At 36.7% G+C, this 22051-nt stretch overlaps 2 protein-coding genes across 3 annotated transcripts; one reads left to right on the forward strand and one right to left on the reverse strand.

Annotated features, from left to right (window-relative positions):
• The first annotated feature begins 1000 nt into the window (after positions 1–1000).
• Positions 1001–18419, forward strand: LOC106670824. The gene is made up of 36 exons (XM_014401454.2): positions 1001–1105; positions 2592–2636; positions 2694–2762; positions 2824–2874; positions 3175–3198; positions 3263–3340; positions 3438–3482; positions 3553–3573; positions 3647–4099; positions 4163–4232; positions 4304–4472; positions 4542–4677; positions 4747–4917; positions 5031–5216; positions 5276–5399; positions 5488–5787; positions 5881–5937; positions 6002–6103; positions 6991–7509; positions 7567–7902; positions 8496–8869; positions 8924–9040; positions 9099–9215; positions 9297–9647; positions 9707–10126; positions 10191–10400; positions 11575–11685; positions 11749–12131; positions 13526–13667; positions 13732–14135; positions 14196–14382; positions 14453–14600; positions 14659–14873; positions 17846–17986; positions 18047–18160; positions 18220–18419. The coding sequence occupies exons 1-36, from the start codon at positions 1061–1063 to the stop codon at positions 18340–18342; spliced, it is 6558 nt and encodes a 2185-aa protein (XP_014256940.1). The 5' UTR covers positions 1001–1060; the 3' UTR covers positions 18343–18419.
• A 19-nt stretch (positions 18420–18438) lies between these two features.
• On the reverse strand, positions 18439–22033 carry LOC106670853 (zinc finger protein 513-like). Of its 2 annotated transcripts, none has more exons than XM_014401508.2 (2): positions 21933–22033; positions 18439–18961 (listed from the first exon to the last, which is right to left on the reverse strand). In XM_014401508.2, the coding sequence occupies exon 2, from the start codon at positions 18958–18960 to the stop codon at positions 18520–18522; it is 441 nt and encodes a 146-aa protein (XP_014256994.1). In that variant the 5' UTR covers position 18961; positions 21933–22033; the 3' UTR covers positions 18439–18519. The 2 variants fall into 2 exon arrangements, with proteins under 2 accessions (XP_014256994.1, XP_024083486.1); XM_024227718.1 differs by lacking the exon at positions 21933–22033 and adding an exon at positions 19054–19162.
• Between the last annotated feature and the right edge of the window lie 18 nt (positions 22034–22051).

Raw genomic sequence — 22051 nt, forward strand, 5'->3', positions numbered from 1 at the left:
TTGACAGTAAAAACAGACGTTTTTTAAATGCATGAAAGGGTCAAGAGAGTATGATCTCTGTGAACCACTTCTCAAGAACTACCTGTCTTGCCAATTTCATTGAAATATAACGAAATCGCAGGCTTGCTTGATTACCAAAGTAAATTTTAGCATAATGGTCACTAAAACATGTTTAAGACAGTTAAACAGGTAAAATTAGAGGATTTTTTACACGAAAGGGTCGAGAGCGTAAGTTCTTGATGAAAAACATCTCAAGAGTCACCTGTCTCATAAATTCCATTGAAATATAAAGAAATAGGATGTTTAATCGAATACCAAGGGAAATTGTAGTATATTGGACATTAAAACATGTTTAAATCAGTTTGACAGGTAAAATTAGACGTTTTTTTATCCATGAAAGGGTCGAGAGCGTATATTGTTGGAGAACCATTACTCAAGGGCCACCTCTTGTAAATAACACTGAAATATAAAGAAATATCAGGCTTACTTTATTTCCCAGACAAATTCTGGTATACTGCTCACTAATGCACGTTGTTACGGGTAAAATTAGACATTTTTTTATGCATGAAAAGTTCGAGAGCGTATGTTCTTGGTGAACCAGTCCTCAAGAACTACCTGCCTTGTCAATTTCATTGAATATAAAGAAATAAGATGTTTAATCGAATACCAAGGAAAATTTTAGTATATCGGTCATTAAAACTCTTTTAAAAGTCAGGCAGGATAAATTAGCTGTTAATTGTTTTTATTTTTGGGTGAGAAGGATAGAAAGCATGTCTTCGTGCTGAACCGGGTCTCCCCTTGTCAATTTCTTCAAAATGTAAAAAAAATATGTTTTCTTCGTTATACAGGAAAATTTTAATGTAAAGGTCTCTAAATCCTATTTGAAATAATCGGAGAAGTCAAATTAAGCAGCCTCTCTTTGGATTTTTTTTTTTTTTTTAATGAAAAAAGGGGATATTTTGTCTTTTCCCGTTGGCAGCTTTGACGTTGAAAGTTTGAAACCTTCGTCGGAATTTACGTTACGCAGTGTTTGTTTTGGTCGTCGGTCAATCGAGGGAACATGGCAGATGAACCATACCGTTTGAATTTACACGTGCCCAATTCGGTGAGTAAAGAGTTTCACAATGTTTTTATTTTTATTTTTTCAGGTTGAACAAATTCAAATCCAGCTCTTAGTTGAAAATTATTTATAAAAACAAATTCCAAAATTCTCCTAGAATTTTTCCTCTAGGTGGAATTTTCTCCCCCAACTAGGGTCGACTCTCTTGGGCTCCAATTTTTCAAAGATCAAAGACTTGTCGTCACTGTCAGTCATGATCTTACAACCTTGAAAATAAAATCTTCAGAAAACTTTCTGTCGTTTGACATCTTCCGACAATCAGGAAAATCTCCAAATGGTGTTCTATTATTGGATATGTCGTACAAACTTACGTATACTTCAGGGGAGTTCAATGGAAAAAAAAATTATACAGCATACGTGTAAAGTTTGAGGGTACTGGTGGCGATTATTGAGGCGACAATATCTGCAGACAATTTTAACACCGGTAGAATCATTCCGGGGCAACTATGATTCTGTTTGTAAAATTATCCTGATTGTCGATGGATCTGAAGGCTTTTCTAGAAAGCTTATGTGATAATTCATTTCAAGTCCTGTCCTGGGTTGAAAATTGAATCGAGAATAAGAAGCCAGAAGATGTGTTTCAAAGCACCTCAAATAGCCATAGATAAAAAAAATCGTTATTCAGGGTATATAAGTTTAGCCAGGTAATTTCAAGCACAAAAAAAGCCTAATTTGGACTGTCAGACTGTTCTAAACATGCAGTATGGTAAAATTTACCGATTAATGAAGCAAATTTGCTGTTTCTTTACATTTTGACGGAATTGACAAGTCTAATAGCTCCTTAGAAGTGATTCAGTAAAGACTCACACTCTCGACCCTAATAATCTTTTTCAAAAAACCCGAATTTGGCTTGTCAGATTGTTTTAATTTTTTGTATTAGGAATATCGGCCACTTTTTCACTCATGAACACTGGATCCAGGTATAGATTGAATATGTCAACCTGATTTTTTTTTGCTCGATGATAACCTTAAAGTAGGTCGAAAGCTTGGCAGTAACAACTAAATTCGCTTTCTTCTTGAAGGCTGTATCTTTATCCAGAGGGTTCAAGGCTGTATTGACCATTATACTAAAATTTTCATGGGTAATGAATAAAACTTGCTATATATTTATATCTTAAAACAAGTGGCAAGGCTGGTAGATCTTTAGAGCGGTTCAGCAAGAACACGCTCGACCCTCTTAACTCGGATTATTTTAAACACACATTTGTTAGTAATATGCTAAAATTTACTCGGGCATTGCAATAAATTAGCGGTTTGTTCATATTTCTCCATTCATGTCACGACCCTTTGGAAAAATTGACCCAAGGGTCATTAATGTCACATATTTTTCATCATGTATTTAATTTATGGGCTGTCTCTTTGATAGACAGTCTGTTGAAATTAGGGACAAGTTGTTCAGTAAAATAGTAATTTTAAATTAATGAAATACACTCTAAAATGATAGAACGTTATAAAAGTTTTTAAATTACAGGTTACAGTCAATACAGGGGAAGATTTGCAACGTCATCTGCAGAAGGTAAACTTTCATCCTGTCCTTCGTATGTTTCGTTAAAACTTTTTTTAATATTTTCAGATTGATGCCTTTGGAGCTGACAAAGTCTGCAAGCTCATAACCAGCGACCGTGGTGATTTTGAAAATGAGGTATGCATAAAATTAAAAAACAAATACAAAAAACAAAATAAGATACAAATGAGTATTTCAGGTCGCTTGGGTATGGGAGAAAATCAGAAAATATATCAACATGAGCCAAGAGGTGACTTTTTTAATAATTTATTATTAGACTTATTAAAAAATTTTTTAAAAATAAATAATGGAAAATTTTAAGGTTAATTTCTAAAAATAAAATTTGGGTTTTGTAAAAATGTAATAAAGTAATTTTATTACTTGTTTAAACATTTATTTGGACATTTTTGGGGGTTTACACCCATCATCAGCTTCACTTGTAAATTCCCAAAACAACAAAATAAATGTTTAAATAAAATTAAAAAGAAAGGAATTATTTATTAGACATTATATTAATAATTAATTGCTTATTTTATATTTTAAATTTCAGGGTGGTGACTTGACTGAGGAAGAGGTAGTTTTAATATAATTTATTTTAATTTATTATTGTTATTATTATATATTTTTTCAATTTCCAGTGGTCAGAATTAGAGGGTAAATTAAAATATTGGTACCAGACGGTACAGGATCTCGATCTCAGTTTGGGTTCTCCCTCGGTAATTTTGTTTAAAACGTATTTTTATTATTATTTATTTATTTTATTATTTTTTAACATTCAAAATTAATTTTGTATTTATTTTTTTTCTCCTCCAGGAGACAATTAAAAAATTAGATGATACATTTAAGAATTTTAAAAAGGTGAGGTTTGATTTTGAGGTTTATTTTTGTAATTTTTTTTTAATGTTTAAAATTTTATTTGTTTTTTTAGTCGAAACATGAGAAGAGTGTTGTATGTATTTTGTATTTTATTTTTATTGATTTTTAAAAATAATTTTTTAATTTTTTTTTTTAATTTTTAAAAGAGGAAGGACAGTTGTGTGTTCCATTATGCCGATCTGTTCGGCTTGGAACCGTATTGTTTGCCGAACAGGACGCCCTTGGCCAACTGCGCTGTCGAAGACAGGCTCATGACAGCCGACGATTTTGCCCGGTCTATCGTCGAGGCATTGCGCTTTGTCAGGTCTGAGCTCGAGCTAAAGCCCGACATCGTAACATCCCAGGAAATGATCCTGCTAAATGAGATATCCTACATAGTAAACTGCCTGAAAGAAATGGGCCAGGTGCAGGCTAACCACAACAAGGACCACAACAAGCACTACAAAGAGCTTGTGACTAAGGTCAAGATGTTAACGAATAGGTACACCGACTTCAAGAAGTACCAGCCTTCGTATGTCGAGTACCTTGCTGCAACTTCAGCTCTTCTCGAAACGGTCGACCTAAAGAGGGTCAAAGTTGCCAGGCAATTCCTCGACAAAGTATAATATACTATATTTTAGTATTTAAAATAAATAAAATTAAAATGTAATACTTTTTTAAAGGACTTGGAAGAATTGGACTGGAAATTAATGGAAATGGGGAAGGGCGCTGATAAAAAGCAAGAGCCTGCAAGTAAGCATGATTTTTTATTATACTTTTTATTAAACTCATTTGATTATTATAATTTTTATCCTTCTGGCCAGGCTGGAAGCCAATGGAATTACAATTTGCCGACCCGATGTCGGATGAGGAGTTCAACTCGGAGTTGTATGACTTTGCCTCTGCTGGACGAAGTGACCTGGAAGACGCTGAGATTGTCAGATGGGTCGAGGATCTTGGCTTCTTTCCGCACAGTTCTGGCCCAATGCCGAGGTACGAAACGAATCATAAAATACTGTATATAATTTTTTTTTCTTTCATGCTTCTATCCCATTGAACCAGGGATCTGATCAAAAGACTGACACCGTCCGAAGAGGCGATATTGGCTGGTGATTATGACAATTGGGAATACTCAGCAGTACACTCGAAAGGAGATGAAAACGGGGCGATTTTAGACTGTTTTCTTCAGCATTTTTCTGTACGTTGCAGTATTTCACGTTAATAATCTTTTCAATTGATTTTTATAATTTTTTATTTTATTTTTCAGACAGTTTTACAAGAGAGCAGTATGAATTCACTGTTCGAGTTGCCTGAAGAAGGCTCAGTTGATGCCATCACGGCAGCCCAGTTTAACAGAAAAGTACAGAATGGCGAGATACAAATAAATGTAAACCGTCTCCTTAAGATTCACCCTGTATTCAATCCATTTTCATTCGTTGTAAGTATAAAAATAAATAATTATTAAATACTAATTGAAAAATGTTAATTGGTGAATTGGACCATAAACTGTATTGGATTAAATACTATTTTTAAAAAAATAATTTTTAACAGGCTGTCCGGGACGAGGATACAGGGAAAATTGTGGACTACAAGGTCGGCCTGAAGAACATAGAGCTGCGGGAACGTGAGTACTGCCTGAGGGGCCAAATAGGTCGTTGGGTCGATGATACTCGTCCAGATACACATCGTCTGCGTAAATACGGCTGGGAACCACCAGGCTGTCAAGTAGATGAAGAGGTATGTTATAAAAAATAGAAAAGAGAAATCTTTCAAATAAAAGTTCTTCTGTATGAAAGGAAGATGAGGAAGAGGAGGAAGAGGAGGCCATAAATGCAAAGCCGAATGAGCAGAAAAAGCGAAAACGTGACTTTGAAGATAACGTAGACAAGAATTCTTTAAATCAAGAAATAAATGAACTAGGTACATTTTTTAATATATATATTTTAAATTATAATATTTTTTTAATTTAAGAAACTATTAAGATAATGTATTTCTTCTTCTACCCCAGTACAAACTATAAGCGAGAAAAAATTGATCGATGACAACAAACAGACGCCGCTCATGGATAAGGCGAGGTCATGCATGGAGGAGTTGGGCATCAAAGACGCCCGTCTACCTGATTGCGAAGATGTCGAGGAGTTCCTATACGCACTTGACCTGCCATTTTTCAACTGTAAGGACGATGCTAAGGTCTTCAGGGGTGAAACATTGAAGGTAGAGGGACGGCTTGAGCAGCTCATCGATGAGGCATTTGCTGATGTTCAGGGTGTGTGTGATGAAGAAAAGAAAAACGAGGACTTTACACCCTGTATGTATTCGGTCATTTTCGTTCAATCAATTATATAAAACAATTTAATTTAAGAACAAAAAATAAAACCAAAACATTTTTTAATTCTCTAAGTGTCTTATGATGTCAATTCAACTTCATTATTCCAAGAGACAATGGCAAAATTAGAAGGTAATTCAATATGAAAGTATTTTAAAAAATTATTCAGGGTAATTTTTATTTCTTCAAATTAAAGAACTTGCTGAAAAGGAAAATCCTGATGGAAAGGGAGAATGCCTTATCTTTAAAGAAGAAAGTATGGGAGAAAAGAATACAGCCATCAAGGACTACCTGTTAGGTAAGAGAACCATAGTGAGGTCAAGAAAGCAAGTAAGTGTAAGCTATAGTCAGTAGGCAAGTGAGTGTGATAGAGTAGTTAAGTCATTGGCTAGTTTTGTGAGTAGGAGAAGTTTGAAGGAATGCACGTAAGAAAATGAGTGCTTTATTTTGACTGTGTACATCAATGAGTAGTTTGAGTGAGTCATTGTGAAAGTGTGAGGGAGTAGGTGAGCTAGTAGTTGAGTGAGAGAATGTTAGTAGCCGAATGCATGCGAATGTGACTAGGTGGGTGTGTATGAGCAGTTGCATGAGAGTGAGTAGGTGAGTGAGAAGTGTCAGTCATAATGTGTAGGGGAGTGAGTAAGAGAATGTGAGTAGGTAAATGAGTGTGAATGAGAGGATTTGAGTAGGTGAGTGAGGTGTGTGATTAAATCAAGTTCAGTGAGTGAAAGTGAGTAGGTGAGTAAGTAGTTCAGTGAGTAAGAGAGGGTAGGTGAGTGAGATTGTGAGTAGTTTGATGAGAATAAGTAGGCAGGGAATGAGTAGGCGACTGAGAGCATGTGAGTAGTTGAATGACTGCGAATGAGGGTTTGAGTAGGTGAGGTGTGCGAATAGTTCAAGTTGAGTGAGAAAGAGTGGGTAGGTGAGTTGATTGTGATAGTGAGTAGTTCAATGAGTAGATGAGTGGGGTGGGCGAGTGAAGGGTAGTAGGCAAGGTGTGTGAGTGGTTCAGTGAGTAAATCTATGTTCAATTTTGTGTCACGTTCGACCACCTGTTGAAGACTTGAGAAATTTAACTAAATTCTCATATTTATGAAAAATGCTAATTTGTTAAATTAATATACTTTTAATTAAATTTAAGTTACATTTAATTAGTTTTGTCATTAATCAATTGTGTTTTTGAAGCTCAAGACAAGGAAAATGTAGGATTCGTTCAAGGCCACCCAAAGTGTGAAGAGTTGAACAAAAAATTCACCGAGGAGTGGGTGAAGCGCCATGGCGACAAAAAGGGCCTTTACAAAACGTTGCCTGAAGAGAAAGAGGCTGGGGCAAGGTTCAGGATGAATGTCGAATCGTACGAGAGGGACTTCCTCACGTACCCGTACTACAGCACGAACGTATTCCAGCCTGATGCCATACTCATAAGGCGAGTCCTGTCCGAGATACCCGAATACTCAAACCTTGCCTTCTCAGGTACGACAGGGCTGTCGCTCGCCGACCAGGAGAAGATCCTCGATGACATCGACTCGTGCCGAGACGGCGAGTGCAGCGATTCGTCCTTGTACAATGAGTTCAACAGGGATGACACAAAGCTGTTGGCATATTTAAAAAAGGGCGAGTTTGTCGCTGCTAACGACAAAGGCATCGATGAAATAAATCAGTTCCTTCAAGACATAAAATCAGACATTCCAGACAACTGTGAAGGTATATTTTATTTATATTAAAATATCTGTATATATTTTATTTTATTTTTTTAAAAAGATTTTGATGTCGATCAAAATTATTGGGATAATTTGGACAACACGCTAATCCCCGAGTATATAAAACGAATCAACCTCGTAAAAGAGCCGTTTCAGTTTAATGAAGGGATTAAGGAACCTTTGAGCGAGTTCGAACTCGACTCAGACTTCGAGAGTGAATGTTCATCCACTGGTGAAAACATGCATGTCAGCAAGTACTTGAAGGGAAACAATTACAAAAATGCAAAAATTGCCGATAATATCACGGATTGGACGAGCGATGAAGAGTCAGATGATGAGGAAGAACGCGTCAACACATACACCTGGGCGCCTTTCAAACAATTCAATGAATATAAAGGTACATCTTTTTTATATTACAGTTAGTATTTGATTTATAATTTTTTTAAATATTATTTTTATTAATTAATCTTTTTACATAAGGTTTTGGTTGTAATGAAAAAGTTGGTGTGATGAGCAGGATTCGAAACCATGACCTTCAGCCGAACTAACTTTTTCATTTCAACCAAAACCTTACACAAAAAGATTAATTAATTGAAAGAAGTAATTTGGTCAATTGACCACTAAATATAATGGATTATTTTTTATGTTTATTTGGAGATTGTAAGATGCAGTCTGGTGTGACGTAAGTTTAGAAATGCATTTTCTTTATCATGCCAACGTTTCGATCTTTATTGAGATCATCATCTTCAGTGAGTACAAATAAGTTGATTGAGTCCTATCATTGTATAAATTCATTTTTTCACATCCTACATTTATTTGTATAATTTAAACAATGTTTATAAATCCCAGGCCCCTTCAATAAAGATTGAAACATTGGCACGATGAAGAAAATGTTTTTCTAAACCTACGTCACACAAGACCGCATCTCACGATCTCCAAATAATCATTAATTAACGGTCACTAAACACCACATGTTATTTTTTATAATAGGCTTTAAAATTGGAGATAGTTTAAAACTGGCGCTATGTCTGTTGAACACGTCGAATGAGAAGCGGTACAAGGAGAGGAGGATGGAAATCGTGAACCTTTGGATCATGGAGAACTTTGATGTGTCGTACGAGAAGCTTCAGAAGTGGGTGTTAGAGTTCAAAGAGGACATGCCGCACCACTTAGACCCATTTGATCACCCATTGCCCGAGGATGAGGCCGAGCTCGCCAAAGAGGGCGGTGTCGAGAAGCTCCTATCGAAGTTCAAACCGTTGGGACGGGATTTGACAAGGGAGGAGAAAGAAGAGCAGGAGGAGATGGAGCGTACAGCTCGTTTTGAAAGCGATGGACTACTACTGTATGAGAAAGTTGAGAAGGTCCGTTTAGATTTTTTAAAATTGTTTTTCACACTCTTAATAAAGTTGTTTTAGGAACACGACGAAAATTTAAAAATGTGTGATATTGGACGTTGTGAAGAACCAGATGACAGTGATGTCATTAAGCTCGGTGAAGAGAAGGCAACAGCACTCGGCGGTTCTGTTTCAAAAGTATTTTTTTTTTTAATTTTCTTCCCGTTTTCTTTTTCTAACTACACCTTTCTCTCAGATCTTGTATAAGGGGGCATATGCTGTACAAGCGAACACCTACAACCCGGTAGATATGAGCTTTATCAAACAGCCTGCACTCACATTTCCATTCGATCTGGACAACTTTCAAAAACGAGTCTGTAAAATTTTGATCTCAAATATAACAAAAAAAAAAAAGAAAAAATAATGATTTAAATTTCTAATTCACCATCCACAGGCGATTTTGGCGTTGGAGCAGAGCTACCATGTCTTCGTAGCGGCACACACATCTGCTGGCAAGACAGTCGTTGCTGAATACGCCATAGCGATGGCGAAGAGGAATCAGACGAGGGCGATATATACGTCGCCTGTCAAAGCCCTGTCAAACCAGAAGTTTCACGATTTCAGCAAAAAATTCAAGGACATATCGGTTGGTCTCATTACGGGCGATACACAGCTCAACGAATCGGCCAGGTGTCTCATCATGACGACAGAAATTCTCCGTTCGATGTTGTACAACTCGTCGGAGAAGATACACGACCTTGAATTTGTCATATTTGATGAGGTTCATTATCTGAACGATCCTGAGGTCAGTTAAAAAAAATTCTTATCTTTAGTATTATTATTTATTTATTTTCTTAAATTAAGAGAGGCCATGTTTGGGAGGAGTGCTTGATCCTTCTCCCATCGAGGGTTAAAATTGTAATGCTCTCAGCAACGGTGCCGAACGCGATCGAGTTCTCAACTTGGATCGGTAGGACGAAAAGGCGCCTTGTCACCGTCTGTACGACAAACCACCGTCCCGTCCCGCTCAAACACTACCTCTACATGTCGTCCGAGCAGTCAAAGCACTCGCACATCAGCGACATGTCGTGCCTTCTCAAGGTCGCTGACGGTAAGCTCAACCGAGCCAACTATGACAAGTTCATGCAGATATGCGAGACGGACAATGCGCAATCTATGAAGGAGAAACTCGCCGTCAAAAAGGCCGAGTCGGCCAAAAGATACAAGGATAGCAAGCGAAACTACAAGGATGATCCTGATATGGAACAAATTAGGAGAAAAAGGGCAAGACGATAAAGTTAAAACAAAAATAATAAAATAAAAATATATATTTTTTTTATTCCTGCAGGATGAAATGCTATGGACGAGGCTCATCTACATGCTCAAATCTGCAGACCTCATGCCTGTCGTCGTTTTCATATTCTCTCGTAAAAAGTGTGATGAGCTAGCGTCCCTCTGTCGTGTCAACTTGACGACCTCAAGGGAAAAGTGGAGCATACTGACTTTCCTCAAGATGCACATCAAAAAACTCGATGAAGATGACCAAAAATTAGAGCAGGTGATGTTTTAATTTATTTAGCCTTTGATAAATAAATAGATCCTGGGTAGTGTGTAGAGTCCAAATCCTTATTTCCTCATACGGTGGTTGACTCAATGTAGTAAATACAGTTTTAAGGTATAGGGTATGTTCAAAATCTCTTCATCACCTTTTCAAATGGTGAAAGACTGATTTAAAAACTCAATCAATGTCTCCCAGAAACTGAGAAAAAGTTGCGTGGACTTGGTTAGGGTAGTGAAGGAATAAATAAACAGCTGAGAAGATTACATCTTCATAGGTTATACTTTGTGTTTTTATGAAATATTGTATTTAATTCTACATACAGATAATTAAAACTTTCAACACGAAGCCTACCTGTGTTCTGACCCATTTTGACATGGCCTGATCTGGCTGCATGTGGTGTCCTTCGGAACGGCTACCTTTACAATGCTTCAATAAATTTTTGTAAATCAGCAAATGTTTGCTTTTCAGTGTAGAAATTCATATAATTTCAGATGTTTCTGGGTTAAACTTAATTCCGTTCTTGACTGATCATTGTTCAATGAGTAAAGCTTTATTTCCCAATTTAAATTGTTTCTCCGAATGCTAATACCAAGTTGTCAGAAAAAGCAAAAATATCCCCATCTGGCATGATCAGTGGACCTTTAATTACTCCATACAGGTTTTCTTTCTGTTTGGTTAGCCTGGGTGATTGTGAAGGCACCCTTTCTAACCTCGCATGTAACCTTACTGTTTAGGTAACTTTGTGTTCTCCCCAACTTCATCCGGTGAAAGATGAGGTGCATTGGACGAACTCACAGTTACCTCAGTGTCTTTCTGGATCCACATAGGATAATGTTCGTACTTGGTTAGGTGTGGTGGAGGAATAAATGAACAGTCAAAAAGGTTTCACCTTCATAGGTTATCATTTGTGTTGTTTTTATGAGAAACTAATAAATTTTACATGCATCCAATCAACATTTATGATAGGCTGGTAAATTGATTCGTTGACGATTTTCTCGAAACCAGAGTTCAGAAGAGCCCTACTTACCCCACAGCGATTTTTCTGTTGGTGAGATCTTAAAGGCACCCTTTATAACCTTTCATATAACCTCATTGTAGGCTTTAAGATCATACATAATCTCAACTTATAATCGTACATATAATTTTTTTAGTTTTTAATTTTATTTTTAAGATAAGTGTCATGAAAGAGCTATTGGAGAGAGGCATAGGAGTTCATCACAGTGGCGTTTTGCCCATTTTAAAAGAAATCGTAGAATCCCTGTTCCACCAAGGGATTGTCAAAGTAAGATATTTCTTTGGAAGTGTAGCAGATTTTGATAAAAACAGGTGGTTTTTTTCTAAATAGGTACTTTTCACCACGGAGACGTTCGCGATGGGTGTGAACATGCCGGCGCGCACTGTCGTTTTCAACACGATCGAAAAATTCGACGGTTCGAACAAACGCCTCCTGACTCCGGCCGAGTACATCCAGATGGCAGGCCGGGCCGGTCGCCGCGGCAAGGACATGGAGGGCAACGTGTACATAATGAACTGGCCAAAGCAAGTCATACCGTTCCACCACCTCCAGACGGTGATGGAAGGCAATCCGACCAAGCTGACGTCCCAGTTCAGAATATTCTACAGAATGATACTCATCACTCTCGCGAAACGCGAGATGATCACAGTCGACGCGATGATGGCGAACAGTTTCAGAGAGAATGACCAGCAGCTCAAGAAGAACGACTACAAGTTAGTTTTCTTTAAAAAAAAAATTAAACATCCTCCCATCAAAATTATTAATCTCTTAAACAATAAAAAATCTCCCAAAATCATTCATTCTAAAATGCCAACTGTCAATCCACAAGGCATTGACAATAGTCTCAGCATCCTTTTGGAAAAAAAAAAAAAAAAAAAAAACCGTAACAATTTTAGCGAATTTCCATCTGCGGTCAGATAAAGTTATAGTTTTTAATTTTATTGTTTTTTAAGTTTATTTAACGGGAAAATATGAATTATTTTATTACAAAAGTGATGTTAACGCCGTAGCTGCCCTAATTTTCATTTTAACATTTCCTTTTCTATTAATTTCAATGGGTAAGATAAAGGAAAATCGACTCAAGAAACTAGACAGGAGACTATTATTTTAAATATAACTTGATATATGAATAAATTTAAAACCTTTTCAATGGAAGCTAACGTATGAAAAGCACGACACAGCAATTCCTAGTCTTTTTAAAATAGGATACACCTTTTCATTATTATTTTAATTTTTTACTTTTTTTAAATTAATTTTTTTAAACAAAAACGTGACTTTCGGTCGCTCCGGCCTCTTTGATTGTGTGACTAGTGGAAGGGCGATTTGGCGGCCTTTACAAATTTTGAACAACGAATTAAAGGTCCCACAGTTGAATTATGAATTTAAAAAAATTAATATACATACCTTGACGAGAAGTTCGTGGAGTCCCTGACAATGGTCTCCAACGGAAAATGGGGAGGAGCACATCGAACGAATGATGTGAATAAGATACGAGCAGGCTGCTTCCGATGAAAAATCAGCAACCACGATCTTGTTGGTGACAAGGAAGAATTAATTGCTCGTGTGTGTATGAATTAATAGCTCGTGTGTATATGCGAGGTATGAAAATCCCTGATCGACAAAAAAAAAAATATGTACGATCATCTTTGAGCATGAAAGATCATGGTCTGAGCGGTGGGCCTTTGACTCAACGGTACCCAAGGTTAAACAGGTTAAACAAACAAACAAACAAACAATACCAAAAATAGAGATAATTTCTCAGATATTTATTTAAAAAAANTATATATATCTTTTTTTCTTTTATTTTGAAGAACTTCTTAATTGTAACAAAAAAATGAGAAAAGAAGGATTGAAATTAATAGAAAAGGAAACGGAAAAGTGAAAATTAGGACAGCTGCGGTATTAACAAGTGAAGTTTTATATTTAAGTTCGGAATCTGATTTCCATCTTGGTTAAAAGATGGCTTAATTAAAGTTCATTGGATGTCTGTCGATATGGGTGGTGGTAAGCAGGAATTAACCTTAGCCCACAGGCTGCTGATGATGGCCCAATAGCTCAAAATGTCCAAAAAATAAAATCATCACTTTCTTACTACTTCAACTTTCAGGGCAGACTATGAAAAATACGGGATTCGCGCACAAGTCTATGAAATCGATATTGACACTACGATGTCAGAACAGACGAAATCGATGCTTTCCAATTTTTACGATCAAGCTGACAAATTTTTCTCAGTTTGGTACAAGGACAAGGTATTTTTAAAGTTTTAATCTTTTTCTTTTTTAAATTTTAAAATTAAAAAAAATTTTTTTAAAGGAAAATTTCATAGGCAAGTTAGAACTTGAGGAAGGACGTTTTGTCAAAGTAACGTTCAAGAACGAAATTAACAGGATCGGCATTATCCTCGAGGTGAAACGCCCAACGAGGGATACCGTTAATTATATTGTCATAATGCTTAAGGCACATGTGAAAGTGTACACTGACATTGCGCCAAAGGATGAATCTAAGTTCACTGAAAAGGAGCTCAACAGGTGGTACAAAATGGTCTCAATGCTACCATGCTTCCATTTCCTGCAACCGTTCTCCGAAGACTGCTACTTCATTGCGACCATAAAAGCGACAGACATATTCGAGGTGTACAATGTCAAGTACAAGAGGGAGGAGCTGCACATGGCGTACTCCTACATCAAGCGAATGCCGAAGAATTCCTACGGCAACAAGTTCGTACCGGATGCTTACGAACACGATTGACAATTGGCTTGATTTTTTTCTTCTTCCAGAAATCTACCAAGCCAAGTGGCCAACTTGTGCAACAACCTTTTCTTCGCGAATCCGAACAATATGCAGACATTCACAGTATTGTTTAGGAAGACGGATATGGACCACTGGGACTTCCTGGCGAAGCTCAAATACCTCAGTGGACAGCTGACGATTGCTGCTTCAGCGCTGACCTATGCAGACTTTCAGGTTATACCTTCCTTTCCCTTTTTCATTTTTTTAATGCGCAAAGAAACTCATGTATTCATTTTTTCTTTAGAATCACTTTGAAAAAGTTTTCCTCTGGAAGGAGGCGCTCAAGAATAAAAATGAAACGAGAGATATACTCGAGAACCTGCAGAACAAGGCGCTCTACAGCAACATGATCAACGTACTCAAGGAGAAAGACTATATCGATGAAAACGAAAGTACGCAATCATTTCAGCACCACTTCTAGCGCTTAATTTGTTCTATTTTGCTTTTCAGGCGTAAAAACAAAAGGTTACATAGCCGCACGTATATCAAAGTACGAGCTTGTAGTATGCGAGATGCTGATTGACAACATCCTGTTCGACCTCGAACCGCCAGAGGTGGCAGCACTACTCTCGTTCCTAGTACACGAGAACAAGGACAAGAATGACGATGACAGTGACATATCGGATGATATGATCATCGCCGTACTCCCACCTAGACTGACCAAGGTACGAGCGATCCTTCTCTTAACTTTCCTAGTAGACCTCGATTTAGTCCTAGCTTCATTCAAAGCTTGAACATCTTAATATTTTCTCTTCCAAAGAACATGATAGTATACAGACTTGAATGGGATATATCCTTATTACCACTTCTTCGTACATTATACGGATCTCACCTTTGTACACTCCTGTCAAATTCACTCCCACCATTTTGAACTATTTCAGTCCTACTATAATTACTTTTCATTTTTAAGTCCAGAGTTTGTTTTTTTATTTCATTTGAAGTAGCTGAGTAATATCTTTTAGAACAAAGTAACTGTCATTCAATCTCACATCAGTATAACCGACAAATAATAGTAATAAATCTTCATTTGCAAGAAGCACATTACATGTACAATAAAAAAATAATATTTTGGTACATCTCTGCCTGTTGTCAAAAAGCAAAGCTTGTACAAGACAGCAGAAGTTTTTAGAGATCATCAGAGAAATAAACAGGATACATCTTTACAAAATTATAATAAAAAACAAACAAATAAACAAACATAATATATAATAAACATGAAAAACAAACAAACATAATACATAATAAACATGTAGCATGAAAAAAGGAGTTGACTAATGGAAGGGCAATTTGGCGGCCTTTATGAATGTTGAATGATGAATTAAAGGTCCCATAGTTGAATTATGAATATAAAAAAAATATTATACATACATTGAGAATTATGAAAAATGTATAAAAAATATTTTAACAAATGGGTCTGGATAAATGAGTTTCCCCTGTAATTTAATTATGGTGGGCTCTGTTCTAACTTACGTAAACAAAGCGAAGTGCTTCAACCCATTTAGACGTATTGTTAGTTTATAACCAAGAGCTAAGCATGTTCTCTACTTCCTGGTTGCACCTCTCAACTGGACCTTGACTTTGGGAATGCCATGGTTTACCATGGACTATCTTCAGCTCAGGCCACATATTACACACTTCTTTAACCACACCATTTGCAAATTCTCTTCTGTTGTCACTCTGTAGAATGCTTGGAGTGCCAAAAATAGTAAAAATATCTAAAAGATTGTAGGCAACCTCCTCTGCCCGTTTTGTTTCGAGGGGTCGCAGCTGAACGAATTTTGTCAGGTGATCCTGATAGATGAGAATAAATTTGTAACCTTCATCAGCTTGTGACTGCATGTCTATGAGATCCACCTGACATGAAGCATAGCCGTGAGAAAACTAACACACACGAATGAAACCAAATCTATCCGAACAAAAATCTTTCGGATTTCTTTGAGATTTTTATCACTTTGCTCAATGATGCAGTGCTATGCATAATGGCCGGTCAAAGTGAGAAAACACGAAAGAAAACACTAAATTAATCACATTGCCCATTTTCTGTGGTCATTATTCATATTGCCCGGTCATTGTGCACTGAATTGTTTGTTCATTTTGCCCGTAACACATCTGTTTTCAAATTATTCTACCAATGTTTAAGGTAGCAAATTTTTTAGTACTGCTGGTTTGATTCTGCAAAAGAAAGAAATCTACCTCTCACTCCTTATTGCCATGAGGAGTTTTTTTGTTTGTTTATGTTTTATGCTAAAAAATTACAACATAGAACATGATTTTCTTTCATGATTAGATATGTCCTTCTGGTGGTTTTCGATAACCCTTAGGTTGGTGATTTTTTTTTTTTTTTTTTTAAATATTCGTTAATGTTGGCGGCCAAAAACATTTACATTGCAGACAATGACGGAAAAATTTTTTGGAAGTATATAAAAATTATAGTTCCTTTTTGAAATTAAAAACTTTTAAATCAAGGTTTTTTCCATCGAATGAGGAGAACGCTGGAAAACGTGTTGGGCTGAGAAACGATGTGTAGAGTCTTCTCTTGATTTGCACGTTTTTTTAAAATCCCCTGTGCTTTTAAAAAAAAAGATAAAAGGGCATTACGTCTAAACTTTTTACCACCCACCCTTGATGACCGACCTGGATCTGCCCTTGACTGTCTCTGACTATCCCTTATCACTTTTTAGTTAATTTCTATAATAGACTTTTACTGTTTGCAATTAATGATCAAAGCGGACTTTTAAGTCCCAAGGTAAAGTTTCTTTTTCTTTTCAAGCTGAGTAATACTTCCTATAAGACCAATGAACCATGTAACCTCATATTATCAGGATCTCTCACATTTTTTTTTGCTTTGCCTTTAAGGCATTCAGCAAAAGTTCGCAAGAATATCCACCAGAATTAATTACTGGATACCTAAATAAATAAATGAGAATTACTAGACGGGGCTAACAACTGCCTGAAGCGTTTAGAGAGGACAAGGCCCCCCACTTGACAAGTGAACCCCAGATCCAACCCCGGGACCCGATCCCAGATCGAGGCACTTCTAAGGATAAATAGAATTACACATTAATATCACTGTCTTGGATAAATAGATTAACTTATATCATCTTATCGTCCCTACCAGATATGAGCAAACTTTGCCAACTAAATGGCTTGGTGACCTCTTTAATTCTGTGTACTCTGTTGAAAAAAATTTCCCTATTTGCTTCATACTCCGGGCAATGAAAGACATGTGTTTAATATTCTCTGGTTCGCCGCATGTTTCGCAATTTGCCAACTCTGCAGTTGATTCTGTGGAAGAACGACACAAATATAATTTGTTCTAATCTAGTTATTGATGAGAAATAGTTTTTGTTAGTGGTCTACGAAGGATAGGGAAAAGCAATTTGTGCACCCCTCCAGTACTCCTGCTGTTGAACCAGGCACGCCATTCTTCTAACCATTTCTTGTTAAGCGTTTGTTTCGCGTCAGTTTTTTGGTAGTTTAATATCATGATAGTCTCCGAACTTTGTCGCTCGCTTTGCCAATTGGTCAGTTTTCATTATTAACATTTTTTTTTAACTGTAAAAACTTTTAATTATGTTATTATTACATTATTAAACTTTAGAAAATTAATTTGTGATAATTAATGCTGTATTTCCAGGCGGTCAACAGGGTGAAGGAAATAATAAAAGATATTGAACAGTGCGAAAGGCGGAATGGAATCGATGACGCCTCAGGCTGTGAGGTGTTTAGGTTCAGTTTTGGAATAACGAACATCATCTACTGCTGGGCGCAGCAGATGGTATGGTTCCTCGATAATCGATGAAAAAACGTATAATGTTGATTTTTTAATTTTTTAAAGAAATTCACTGATATCCTGAAATTACCCGAAGCGTCGCAGTTCCAGGAGGGCATACTCGTCCGTCGCATACAGCAGCTACTCGAGATGCTCAAGGCCGTCGAATCTGCCGCCAAGGTATACAAGTATATTTAGACATTTTTAAGCGTTTTGCAAATGTTCAATTTTTTCTCCAGGTAATGGGCGACCCGACGATATTGGAGAAGATCCACGCGGCAAGTCAAACGATAAAAAGGGGCATTGTATTCGCCCCATCGCTCTATACGAAAGGGTTCAATGAGGAAAAAGAGGAAGAATAATGCCTTTATTTTTTTTTATGTACAATATAAACTTTTAATTATTGTGAATGTTTAGAATTTCTAAAAAAAGGAAAAAATATAAAAAGAAAAGCCTGGTTAGTTTTTATTCATTAACAATTAGCTTGGAATTTTTGTTAAAAGATATTCATTTATAATATTGTTTAAGTGGAACGAAAATTACTCTTGTATGATTTGTATGATGGCGTATATGACCTCACCTTCTTTGGTATGCTGAGTCTGCTCGTCTGCGAGACCTTCGACGGTCCCGCTGTGCGTGAGAAGATGGCGTTTGAGGCTTCCGGCCCTTGAACAGGCGTGTTCGCAGTAAGGGCACGCGTATGGCCTTTCACCCGTGTGTCTTTTCGTATGGCGTTTCATTGTGCTTCCGTCCGAAGTCCTGAATCCACACAGGGCGCATCGGAACGGCTTTTCGCCCGTGTGTATGAGCATGTGCGTCTTGAGGTTGCCGGCACGCGAACACCTGTACGGACAGTCGGGGCATGAGAACGGCTTCTCGCCCGTGTGAGTCATCATGTGGTTCTTCCAATTACTCGTCTTGTACGTCTTATATTCGCAGTCCGAACAGCTAAGAAGCCTCTTCTCGGCATTTTTCACCATTCTACAAAGAGTAAGAATTGTCAACCAATATAAAAATTATTACTATTTTTTAAGTTGTCAAATGGCAATAGCGATATAAAAAAGATGAATTACACAGAAATACACTGTATTCTTCTGTTAAGGCAAATGTGTGTTCCTTAGTGATCTGCTGTTTCATAATTCGTTTAGGCCGTGAGGAGTGGGCAAGAATGAGGTAGTTTAGAAAAACACGTTTTCCATTTTTTTTTTTTTTGCTGACGTTCCAACCTTTATTCAGGTCATCTTCAGCGCCTGGGTAAATTACAAAACACATGTCGATTTCAAAAAATACAATTTAAGATGTAAATACAGGTTTGGGTACAAACTTGGCCAGTAGTTTCTACATTCAAAATGGAACCAAAAAGAACTAATAACTATGCTCCGAATCTCAACAGTTATTCAACTTTTTCTGATTTTTTAAAATTTCATGACCTTACTTAAAATAAACGATAACTCCAAACTAAAAGATTGATGAATCCGTCGATACCATTGAAAACTATGTTAAATTTCCAATAAGATCGATACTAAACTTGTAAACGTTCATGAAATGAGCGTTTTAATAGCCAGAACTTCGAAAATAATTTTTTTCTTCAAAGTGGATCGGTGGTGTAATTTCTTTTTTAATTAATTTTTTCAAAGATGAAGAAATTCCTTCAACCACGGTTTTTTTCCTTTCCTTCATCAATTTCTTCATCTTGGACAACAGTAATTAAAAGAATTGCACCACTAAAAAGGATATTAAATGGAGTACGTTTGTGAAATTTGCTGGTCTCTAGGCTTCGAAATAGTTCAAAATCGCCATAGTAAATTTTTCCACTTGGAAATTTTTTTTTCCGAACTTGTGGCTACTAAAATGCTTATTTCATGAAGGTTACAAGTTTAGTATCAATCATATCTTATTGGAAATTTAACGTAGTTTTTGATGGTACGAATTTGTCCACAACCTTTTAGTTTTGGAGTTATTTATTTGAAGCTAGGTCATGAAATCTTAAAAAATCAGAAAAAGTGTAATAACTCCGAAACTTGAGATTCGGAGCGCAGGTAATTAGGACTTTTTGGTTCCATTTTGAATGTAGAATCTTCTGGCAAAGCCGAACACCCTGTATAAATTTTGAACCAAATATTTCATACTCATATCATACTGTGGTGCTCACGGTTCATATTGGTTTTGTGTGAAAGTGTTGTGAAACATGAATTTGTATTTGCTGTTTTTGTATCATTGTGACAGGGTGGGCGACATTTAAGGTTTAATAGTTTATTTGCTTCATGATGTTGGCATAGCTCCGGTTGAGTTTGCACATATCTGTTCTGTCATTAACGCTGTGTGTGTTTCTGTTAATGTAAACCGTTTCTAGAAAGTTCCATTTGTATTTGTTTTAAACACATTTAACAACTTTCATCTTCGCTTACAATTCACACATGAAGTCGAAACAGAAAACAAAATACCATTCCTAAATGCACTTGTAATAAGACAAACAGATGGCACACTAATTACAGATTGGTACAAAAAAAAAACCAAAGAACACTGATCGCCACCTCAATTATACATCGCACCACCCCAATATTAAAAACGGCTAAAGGAGGAAGGACAGAATCATATCTGTAAGTCATGAATCCTTTTACCTAAAAAAATATTTAAACATAAATCTTAGTAACAATGACTACCCTAAAATCATAATCAACAGAATCATAATTACCTAGCACTACACAAAACGGCATCCTCCACAGTACACAACACATGAACACAAACATACAAAGACAAACCAAAATACATATCCATTCCATTCATCCACACATTAGTCACACAAATTAAGTAAATTTCTCTCCTCAGAACAAGTTAAAATAGCTTTTAAAAACCATAAAACAGTACACACAATTTTTTTCCAAAGTCAAAGACCCAACACCAACAGCCTACAAATCCGAATTGACCAAATTATTTCTTTTAATTAATTGTACTTTTTATGTAAGGTCTTGGTATGAAAAAGTCAGTGTAACGAGTGGATTCGAACCCAAGACAGCTCAATATGCCGCTGCTCTAACCATTTGAGCTATTGTGACTTCAATCCACTCGGACACCAACTCCCCATCTCAACCTACAACCTTTTAAATTTTCCCTCTTTTTTGCCATTTTTCACTTAATTATATTTTTCCCTTTACCTCGTTTATTGTCCTTAATAATTAACTTCCTTTCAATTATTGAATGCCGAATCACAAATCCAATCCAGAAAATCTCCATTCTCGAATTCCTTTGAGTTAAATAAAACCGCCTATGATAGAAGAAATTTTCCCAAATTTACTGCCCATCCTATCACATACAGATAAAAATAGCAGAATAGAGATACGTTTCACAACACATTAACACAAAAGCAATATGACAACAAGAGTAGCACCACAGTTTATGCGAGTATGAAATACTCGGTTCAAAATGTGTATTTACACCTTAAATTGTATTTTATTCATTGTCATCTTTTGTGATTTACCCAGGCCCTAAAGATGACCTGAATAAGGCCTCTTTCAGATGTCATTTACCTGGTTGACTCTCAACTTACTGCCATGTGAAGACTCTTTCTTCGCTGGTTTCACAATGTTAGAACCCGAGGAAGCAAGAGCAATTCTTGTGCTTGCTCTTCTGCAAAACGAACAGCGAAAAAGGAGTAAACCCAGTAAGGAAAAGTGTCGGTTTATCTGTTGTCATAAAATTGGGAAACGGGCGGTTTCTCACAAATACTATTGTTCTACTTCCATTCAAGTTTCGCTTCTTTTAATTTTATCGCTATACTCACACCTTGAGCACATATAAATCCAGCATGTAAATTATAGTTAAAAGACTCCCACCAAAAAGGCATAAATGTCCAAACTCCCCCGTGTTAATCCGATAAAAGAAGACGGATCATCGTGATGTGTGATTAGGCCGACCCGCACGACCCCGAAGTCTTCCAGGCTCCCAAACTCACCTGTCCCATCCAAATACGGCGATCTTACTTGGATTTTCAAAGCTCCGCTTTTCTGATAAAGTGAGCTCCCTGTGATAAAATTATTGATTTTCTCCCACCCAGATCCGAGGCAAGCGCGC

This window comes from Cimex lectularius, unplaced genomic scaffold (genome assembly GCF_000648675.2).
Source record: "Cimex lectularius strain Harlan isolate CLEC.00 unplaced genomic scaffold, Clec_2.1 scaffold248, whole genome shotgun sequence".
Classification (NCBI taxonomy): domain Eukaryota; kingdom Metazoa; phylum Arthropoda; class Insecta; order Hemiptera; family Cimicidae; genus Cimex; species Cimex lectularius.

Excerpts from the sequence above, each read along its gene's own strand:
- LOC106670824 (XM_014401454.2), top strand. The coding sequence starts at position 1,061 with ATGGCAGATGAACCATACCGTTTGAATTTACACGTGCCCAATTCG. Across the intron at positions 3,483-3,552 it reads CATTTAAGAATTTTAAAAAG|TCGAAACATGAGAAGAGTGT; the intron begins GTGAGGTTTGAT and ends TTGTTTTTTTAG. Across the intron at positions 5,217-5,275 it reads GCTGTCAAGTAGATGAAGAG|GAAGATGAGGAAGAGGAGGA; the intron begins GTATGTTATAAA and ends TCTGTATGAAAG.
- LOC106670853 (XM_014401508.2), bottom strand. The coding sequence starts at position 18,960 with ATGGTGAAAAATGCCGAGAAGAGGCTTCTTAGCTGTTCGGACTGCGAA.